The 10,043-nt window shown below is 29.6% G+C and overlaps 2 protein-coding genes across 2 annotated transcripts; both read right to left on the bottom strand.

The window, feature by feature from the left end:
• Positions 1-3,233: 3,233 nt before the first annotated feature.
• Positions 3,234-4,075, bottom strand: LOC127101426 (photosystem II repair protein PSB27-H1, chloroplastic). The gene has a single exon (XM_051038853.1). The coding sequence runs from the start codon at positions 3,917-3,919 to the stop codon at positions 3,407-3,409; it is 513 nt and encodes a 170-aa protein (XP_050894810.1). The 5' UTR covers positions 3,920-4,075; the 3' UTR covers positions 3,234-3,406.
• A 3,653-nt stretch (positions 4,076-7,728) lies between these two features.
• On the bottom strand, positions 7,729-9,594 carry LOC127108500 (heavy metal-associated isoprenylated plant protein 7). The gene is made up of 5 exons (XM_051045976.1): positions 9,427-9,594; positions 9,118-9,331; positions 8,823-9,031; positions 8,620-8,707; positions 7,729-8,411 (listed from the first exon to the last, which is right to left on the bottom strand). Exons 1-5 carry the CDS (start codon positions 9,433-9,435, stop codon positions 7,975-7,977), a joined length of 957 nt encoding a protein of 318 aa, XP_050901933.1. The 5' UTR covers positions 9,436-9,594; the 3' UTR covers positions 7,729-7,974.
• Positions 9,595-10,043: the final 449 nt, after the last annotated feature.

Here is a 10,043-nt window from a genome sequence, read left to right as displayed (position 1 = left end):
TAGCTTGAATTTTCAGCTTCATGGTCTCCTGCCAGTTTTCTTCCTTCACAACTTCATCAAAGCTTACTGGATCATCATGAGAGATATAAAAGGCTAAGTTTTTTTCTAGTTCCTCTTCTTCAGACAAGCCTTCGCCGCTTTCATAGTTATTCATCCAACTAGGCTTTCTTCTCTCTCTTCTTGTTTGTTCTTCTGGTGATGACTGTCCAGCTTCTGGGAGCTCCTTTGTCCTGTCGTATTCACTTTCTTCAACATCACTATCCGTATATTCCGCTTCAAATTCTTCTTTTACAACTTCGTCATCTCCCCATGCAAGAGCATTTTGCTTTAACTCTGTTGCGCTCAAGTTCCAATCCCATTTACCACCTTCTTCGAATATGACATCCCTGCTAAATAATTATTTTTTTTGTTATCGGATCATACAAACGATAAGCTTTAGATTCGTCACTGACTCCAAGCAAGATGCACTTGTGACTTCGATCGTCAAGTTTAACTCTTTTCTGTTCAGGGACATGTACATGTCCAATGGAGCCGAATACTCTGAAGTAGTCAACCTTCGGCTTTATTCCTGTCCACCTTTCTTTAGGTACCATGTCTTTTACCGGCTTTGTAAGACTTCGATTCAAGACGTGGGTTGTCCATCTCGCTGCATCTGGCCATAGTGATCTCGGCATCTCCTTCTCAGTCAACAAACAGCGCACCATGTTCATGATGGTTCGATTCCTTCTTTTTGCCACTCCGTTTTGCTGTGGAGTGTATGCTGCTGTCAACTGCCGCTTTATGCCATAATCCTTGCAGAACTGGTTGAATTTATTTGATGTAAATTCTCCTCCCCTGTCAGTTCTTAGTCCGCAAATAGACGTTTTTGCTTCCTTTTCAACAAAACTTTTGAAGGTTTTAAATGCCTCAAAGGATTCTGCTTTATCGGAGAGAAAATAGATCCAAGTTTTTCGAGAGAAATCGTCTACAAACACTAACAAATACCTCTTACCACTGTGAGAGGTTGGAGTGATTGGTCCACATAGATCTCCATGAATTAATTCCAATTTCTCCGATGCCCTCCAACCACTTTTCTTTGGAAATTTCCCCCGCTGCTGTTTTCCCACATTGCATACCTTGCAAACTTTGGCTGCTTCTTTCAACTTTGGTAACCCTTTTACCATTTGTTTTTGCTGCATTATTTGGATGGACTTGTTATTTAAATGTCCATATCTCTTGTGCCAGAGATTCTCCAAGTCTTCTTCCTCCATCTTCAAACAACTACCAGGCAGTGGTTTCATCTTTGCATAGACCATGAACATACGATTCATAGTCATTGGAGTGTCTACTATCAAACCTCTTTGATGATGATAGATTCTGCAAGTACCCTCTTTAATTATAATCACTAAACGCTTTTCCTGTAGCTGTCCTATGCTCAACAAGTTATTGTTGAGGTTTGGGACATAATAGACGTCAGATACCATTTGTGTGATTCCTTGTACTTCAAACCTGACGCTGCCTTTTCCTTGAACCGCCATCCTTGTGCTGTTACCCAATCTGACAGAATGCTTAAAGCTTTCGTCAAACTCAACAAACCAAGTTTTGTCTCCTGTCATATGGTTTGAACACCCGGAGTCGAGAAACCAAATACCTTTTCCTTCAGCTTTACTGACTTCTGTATGCGCCATTAGGAGGAGTTCTTCTTCCTCTTCGAACTCGGTATAGTTGACTCCTTTTTCCAGACTTGAACATTCAAATTGATAATGCCCTTGCTTTCCACATCGAAAGCAATTGATGGCTGACCTGTTGACGAAAGATCTACCTCTTCCCCGACCTCTGAAGTTGCCGCCTCTGAAGTTGTTGTTTCCTCTCTGATATATGCCTCTACCTCTTCCTTGTACATTTCTTTGCTCGTTCTCCACCTGTAGAACTTGCTCTTCACTTCTTTTCTCAATCACCTTTTGTTCATGTACAAGCAAAGATGCTTGCAATTCATCTACTGTGAGATCATCAATGTCCTTGGACTCTTCGATGGAACATACCACAAAGTTGAAGTTGTCTGTGAGACTTCGAAGTATTTTTTCGAAAATTTTGACATTGTTCATGTCTTCTCCACAGTTCCTCATGTCGTTGGCAGTAGACATGACTCTTGCGAAGTACTCAGACACACCTTCTCCCAATTTCATTTCAAGGGTTTCGAATGTTCTCCGAAGCCGTTGCAGCTGTGCGCCCTTCACTCTAGCACTTCCCTAATACTTGACTTTCATTGAATCCCACAACTGTTTGGTTGTTTCCTTCTGGGTGATGGTTTTCAAGATGCTCTTGTCTATGGACTGCAAAAGATAGTTCTTTGCTTTGAGATCTTTCAGTTTTGCTTCGTCGAGTGCCTTGGCGCTTATGGCTTCGGTCCTCTTCAACTCTTCGATCCCAGGTTCGATGACGCTCCAGTACTCCTTAGAACGGAGGAGATTTTCCATAAGTAAGCTCCAGTGATCGTAGTCACCGTCGAACTTCGGAACGCATGGTGTTGAGAGAGTTTTTGCTGCCATAATTCCTTTCTTCTGTGTTTTTCCTCTCAAACACTATTGCAGACTTTCGTTACTTCCTCTCAGTGTTTTTCCTCTCAAACACTCAATTTGTAAATTACTCTTATCAGGCCCTTTCGAGCTCTGATACCAGATAAAGGAAACAGAATAGAAAATGGAAGCTAGAATGTTTGATACTTTATTCAAAAGACTACGCTGGCTTTTATAAAGCCTTACAATTTGAATACAACTGCAATAGAGAAAAATAAGGAAAATAAATTATAACAAACTGGAATAAATCAACTCCTAGAAACTAGCTTATTTAGACCTATTCTTTAGCTAACCGTAAACCCAACACTAAATTACAAGTTGTATTTTGACACAACTATACGATGTATTCGACTGAATTGAATTTCAAAATTTCGACTAACTACTTGGACACAGTCGAAACAGAACATCAAATTACAATTTCTAAACAATCTTATATGGCCTGCAATAGCATCAAGTTCATTCTAAACTCTAACAACAATGGATGTGTTTGAAATGAAGTTATTCGATCGCACACCCTATAAGCAAATCCAAAAAGCATTTAATCATTAACCATTCAAACCTCTTTCCTGTGGTTGCTAGACCTGTAAAAGCAAAATCAACTTAAGCCTAAACATAAGCCCTTTATGACTTAACCTCAATCACTCCATTCCAAAACAATTCATAATCTTCATATGCAACTATTCATAATCTTCTCCTTTTATTAACAGAAAAATTATGCCTCTTAATGTAATTAAAGTATACAACAATACAAAAACCAAACATTAAACGAGAAAGAAAAAACAGTAAGAATCTAGTAACATAAACATAGGAATGAAAACCAAAATTCATTTCCTCCAAATACAGTAATTACTTTATCTTCCCCTTTTAAGCGATTTCTCAGCAACTTCAACTTCTTCTAAAATCCTCGCCCTTCGTTTTGCAGGAATAGGAGCAGTAGGTCCAAAACTAATGTAATGCCCTGAAACAGCATTCAGTGCAGAGTACATATCCCTAAAAGAAGTTCTTGCAAGAAGTGCTTTTTCCCTTCTATACTTAGCAACCCATGAGTTTGAATTCTCTCTTAGTTCAGCAACTGCAGTAGCCACATTAGGGTCATTCTTGTCCATTGTTATGGTTGTTCTCAGCTTGCTAATAACCTCCTCTGTTTCCTTCACGTACTCTTCATCTGAAGCAGCGAATGCAGGGGCGACGTGAACGAGAAATGTGGTGGTGAGGATGGAGGATGTGGTGGAGAGGAACTCACGGCGGCGTTGGTGTACGGTGGTGGTTGGTGATAAGGTGGCTGAGATGGTGGTGGGTTTGGTTTTGATGGGTGGGAGTGATTTGGGTGTGGAAGTTGGAGTTATGAGTGTTGGTGAAGCCATGGTGGTGTTGGGAGAATTGGAGAGAAATTGGGAGAGATTTTGTGTTGTGTTGGAGAGAAAGGATGAAGTAATGAGTTTGAGATTTTGCCACGTGGCCTTATCTTCTTATCTGGTTTTGGTTTTTGGATGAGAAACTAACCAATGGTTTGTATGGTATAGATCCATGTCATCGTACAACTCCAATGTTATAGCTCTTCGCTTACAAAACAAAACAAGATATCAAAATTTAAAAATAACTCTCTTTGTATATTTATCAAGTTATTTTATTTACATTTTTTGTATTACTTTTAATTCATCTTTAATTCATAAAACAAATGCTTGTTGTTAATTAATTAGTTATTAAATTTAATATTTTTCTATATCATCTACATAAAAAAAATGTATTGATTATAATTTACTATAAAATGACAAATTTTTGTCGATAAAAAATTACTAATTTTAACAAATTAAAATTTTTAAAAATAGTCACTGAATTACAATTTTTATTTTTAAAATCCATTTTAAAATTAGAACATGTTTGTCTAAAAATTACTTACAAATCCATTTTAAAATTACCTTTTGAAAAAATACACACACAAAAATTAAAAAATAAATTAATATTTAAAAAAAATGTCATAATAAATAAATAAAATATATATTTATAATTTAAAAAATATATAATACAAAATATATGCTATAAAAATATATTTCTCCCATTTTTTAAATCTTTGAATCCATTATATATATATATATATATATATATATATATATATATAGAGAGAGAGAGAGAGAGAAATTAATTTAACCTCTTATAATAAAATTTGTTTATGTTTCAAATTTAAGAAATAATAAGAAATGATTTTTTTAATTTTGAAATCAAATAATATTAAAATAATTGAGATGATTTTCATTTAAATACTTAAAATTATGAAGGTAATAAATTATTTATCAAACAATTTCTTATTTATTTACTTTAACCCTTAAAATTATATCAAATAACATTAAGAAAAATATGGTATTAAAGAGTTTATTTTTCTATTAACATAATTTCATTGTACATTCTGAAGAAAAAAAAACACCAATATCTTCTAAATTAAATTAATATTTATATGACATTTATAATTTGAAACATTTTTTTCTTATTAATTGATGTTTCTTTTGTATATATTTCTTGACAATCACTATATTATTTTTTATTTACTATTTATTTACTTTAGTACATTGCAAATATGATAAATGTAACTTATAAATATTTGTTTTAATAAAAATATGAATCATCATTATTTTTTATATCTTTATAAATGTAGCTATATTTCACATTTTATTTATAAAAATTATAAAAAATCATTATTGATTTTTGAATCATTAAAAATAATTATACATTATTTAAAAATCATAATACTACTTACTATGAATTTTTAGGAATTTTTATTATTTATAACCAATTTTTTTAATTACTTGACCAATATGATGTGAGGATTTACGCTTTACTACGAACTAACGTTGTAATAATAATTAATTATTATATATATATATATATATATATATATATATATATATATATATATATATATATATATATATATATTTTAAAAACAATGAATGCGTAGAAATAACATTTAATTACTAGGAAATATGTATATTTTAAAACACAAATATTTGCATTTATTGGTAAAAATTCACTAAAATTTTACATTAAACAAAGAAAATATTTTTGTTAATTTTAAAAACATTTATAATAATACTATACATTTTAAAAAATATATATAAGACAATTATGATAAATGTAGCTATAAGTATTTCTTTTAATAAAAAATATGAATCATCATTATTTTTGTTATCTTTATAAGTGTAACTATATTTAATATGGATTTAATTGAAATACACTGACAGTGTAAAAGGATTTTACACCGTCAGTTGATCATAACCGTTGGATGTTGAAATAAGTTTGACTTTTATTTTAAAAATCTATAAAGTAATGTAAACGGGTGATGGTGATAAATCGATTGTGTAAAACTTTTTACACTGACAATGTATAGTAATTAATCTCATTTAATATTATATTTTTTAAAATTATAAAGAATCATTATTCTTAATTTTAGAATTATTAGAAATAACTATACATTATTTATAAATTATAATACTACTTACTCTGAGTTATTAAGAATTTTTATTCTTTATAACAATGTTTTTATTTAAAAATAATTTTAATTTAGATTTATACCTCACTCAATCTTATGGAATAGAGCCATATTAAAATGGATTTTAATTTATAAGCAAAATATAACTTAATATTTATGATATATTTATTTAATACGAAGAATATGCAAATTGAAATTACATGTAATTATATAACTATGCAAATTAGATTTTTTTAATGATACAATGATAATATTTATATTATAATTTTCTATAAATATTGATTTAATAAAAAAACATGAGACAATTATGATGGATGGATACACAAGTTTATAATAAAAGACACAAATTTGTCATATTATTTAAAAGTAAAACATCACAAAAAAGTAAATAAATTTCTAAATAGACGTACATATGTGTTATATTGTAATTGGTTGGTCAAACTTTTCAAACATTTTTTATACAAATACATAGGAGAGGGTGATTATAAAGGTAAGCAATATATACTGACCTAAGACCTAAGCCCTAATATTAACAGAAAAAAAATTATACCTCACTCAATTTTTTTTAAAAATTGACTTAAATGATATTTCTAAAAAATTGTAAAATATCAATCCTATCAAAAAAATTTATATTACCTATAAAATTTAATAATAATAATAATAATAATAATAATAATGAATAATTTTATTTTATTTTATACATCACTCAATCTTATTGAATAGATTTATATTAAAATAGGTTTTAGTTTATAACTAAAATCCATTTAAATATTTTTGATATATTTTAATTTAATATTATTTTTTTACTAAAATATACATTTTCAATGCAGCAAAACTACTTAATTTATATATATATATATATATATATATATATATATATATATATATATATATATATATATATATATATATATATATATATATATATATATATATATATATATATATATCATCACTATATTATATATATTTTCTATTAATAATGACATTTTAAGACTCATGCAAACGCATAGATATATGATAATTTAATTTATTTATTTATTTTTTAATTAAATATATTTTTGACACACTGAAACTATATATATATATATATATATATATATATATATATATATATATATATATATATTTTTAAAGAATAATTATATTATATTTATTTATTATTTATAACGATTTTACGTAATATGCAAACGTATAGATACATGTGTACTTAATTATTTTATATATGTTTTTTATTAAAATATATATTTTTGATTTTTAAAAACTATTTAGTTTATATATATATATTTTTAATTATCACTTTAAATATTTTTTAAATTTTATTTATAATATACATTTCTTAAACATAATTATATAACTTTTATTTTATATTTATTTCATATTTTATTGACTTTGGTCGCACATATCTCTTACCGGTTGAAATAAAAGAATGTAAAATATTTTTTCCTTAAAAGTGTAAGATAACAGTGAATGGAACATTGAAATTTTAAAAGTTTTAATAAATGTTCTAACAATGTTTAATAAAAAGATTCTATATTATTGTACCAATGTTTTTAACATTAAATGAGAAAATATTTTTTAATTAATTAATATTAATTAAATAAAGATTTAATTTAAGTTAATTTCATATATTAATTATAAGAAAAATTCTTTTAAATATAAATTTACTTAAATATAAAAAAAACTAAATAAAGATAAAACACTTTAATTATTTATATATTTTTTCATATATAACAATTAATTTTGGTTAAATAAAAAAAGTACAAGCATTTCAAAACTCTACAGTTATCTGTAGATTACACTTTTCTACTGCAGGGAAAAGTACATAGGGCACATCTTACCCAGGATATGGCTATCACAAACACATTTCACTCATAGAGTCTAAATTTCATAATTCCAATATTACCCTTACCATTTCCATTCTTGAATAATTTTTTACATTACAGAACAAGCATTGGGGTTCTCATCACTGAAAATCTGTGGAGGGTAAACTGGTCCAGGATAAGCATAAAACTCCATACCATACCTTGGTGGATTATAATAATATTCATTTTTCTTCACTTCCACCACCGTGGTTTCTTCTGCAGCACCACCACCACCGCCACCCCCACCATCTGATTTTTCATCTCCTTCTCCAGCTTCTTTCTTTTCCTCTCCTTCACCACCTCCTTTCTCATTCTTGTCCTTCTCCTCAGTTTTCTTCTCTTCTTCCTTTGTTTCTTTCGCTTCTTCTTTCTTCTCCGCCTCTTGTTTCACTATCACCGCTTGTTTTCCGGTTCTCTTGTAAACATATTCAACTAATTTCTCACTTTCAAACACTCCTTTCACTGTCACTAGTGAGTTCTTCAGATCCGGTTCTGCTGATTCCACTCCTGCATGATAATAATAATAATTATTATTATTTATAATAAAATGAGATTCCAGTGCGATTTTTAAATATTTAATTAAGTTAAATATTTTATAATAACTTTTTTATAAGAGAATCAAATTGTAAAGAGGATTCTGACAAATTCCTGAATAGATGGGACCTCAGAAAAATCTGAATCGTAAAAATGAAAAATACTGAATCCACTAACAAACCTTTGATTCTCTCAATGCGTCTTTTGATTTCCTGTGAACAAGCTTCACAATGCATGTGAACTTTCAGAATCACTGTGATAACTTGAGGCTGCAGCACAATTAAATTCAAATATTGTAAACTAATTTATCACAGATAAACTTAAATAAATTAGCAAAAGAAATTATTATTATTATTATTCTTATTATTATTATTATTAATTAACCTCTTCTTTCTTCTCTTCCTCTTGTTTAGGTTTCTCTTTCTCTTCCGATTTTTTATCTTCTTCCGACGGTGGTATCGGGATCGGAGAAAGAAGCTCAACTTGCCTATGACTCTTCCTTTGTACTCTTTCTAGAACCTTCAATGGATCCGCTTTCTCTCCTTTCACAACAACCTTGTGAGATTTGCAATCAGTTACAACATCTTCAACACCTGAAAAATGAAAATCATAAACAACAAATTAAATAATTAATCTGAAAAAAAATCCAAAAAAAAAATAAAGAAAAAAAAAACTCTACCTGGAAATCCTTTGAGTGAACGACGAACTTTACGAGCACAGCCTTCACAATGCATGAAAACTTTAAGCACAATTTCCGGCGGGGCAACCGGTTCCTTAGATTCCTCCGGCTTTTTCTCCTCTGTGGCTTTTTCATCTTCTTTCTTCTCTTCTTCTTTCTTCGGTTCTTCTGGTTTTTTCTCCTCAACTTTAGTTTCCTCTGGTTTCTTTTCTTCCTATTCATATTCATATTCATAACCAAACAAACAAATCAGAACAAGAAACAATAATTTGTTACAAGAAAAAAAAAGTTATAGTTATTGAAGAAAACCTCTCCCATTGATTTAGTGTAACTGAACTGAAAGGTTAGAGAGAGATAGAGAGATAAGCGAGGATGGTTCTGCGGCTACTTTTATTTGCGGTGTTTTTTTATGTATGAAATATAGTGTGTGTTGTGTTGTTAGTTTCTCTATCTTATAATTTTATTTTTATTATTGTTATTGGGTTAGATGGACCATCTGATTTGAAGCCACTCATTCTATCATCATCAACTGACGTGGCAAACATTAAGAGGCACGTGCGACGGAGGAGGTTCATGTTTATGACACATGGAAATTGGTATACGTAGTAATCTATACACTGAAACTTTACTATTTACTGTGACTTGTATATTTATTTACGGTGGTTTGGGTATTATATATACATCGAATCTGGTTTCATGTGGTAGTTCTTACCTCACTTTTCTACCTAGTATTGCTTGAATTTACCGGGACAGATTTAATCAATTAAATTACAATCATTACTAAAATTGACTATAATATGAGTATCTGATATGAAAATTGACAACTATCTGTGAATCTATTGAGTACTCTGTCTCGTTAGAGATACGCAATTAATTGATGTAATGTCTATCAAAAGTTGTAATTTTTGGTTGGTATGCATAGCGGT

Source organism: Lathyrus oleraceus, chromosome 7, assembly GCF_024323335.1.
Source record: "Lathyrus oleraceus cultivar Zhongwan6 chromosome 7, CAAS_Psat_ZW6_1.0, whole genome shotgun sequence".
Lineage (NCBI taxonomy): Eukaryota > Viridiplantae > Streptophyta > Magnoliopsida > Fabales > Fabaceae > Lathyrus > Lathyrus oleraceus.
This window is presented reverse-complemented; position numbering and strand designations above follow the sequence as displayed.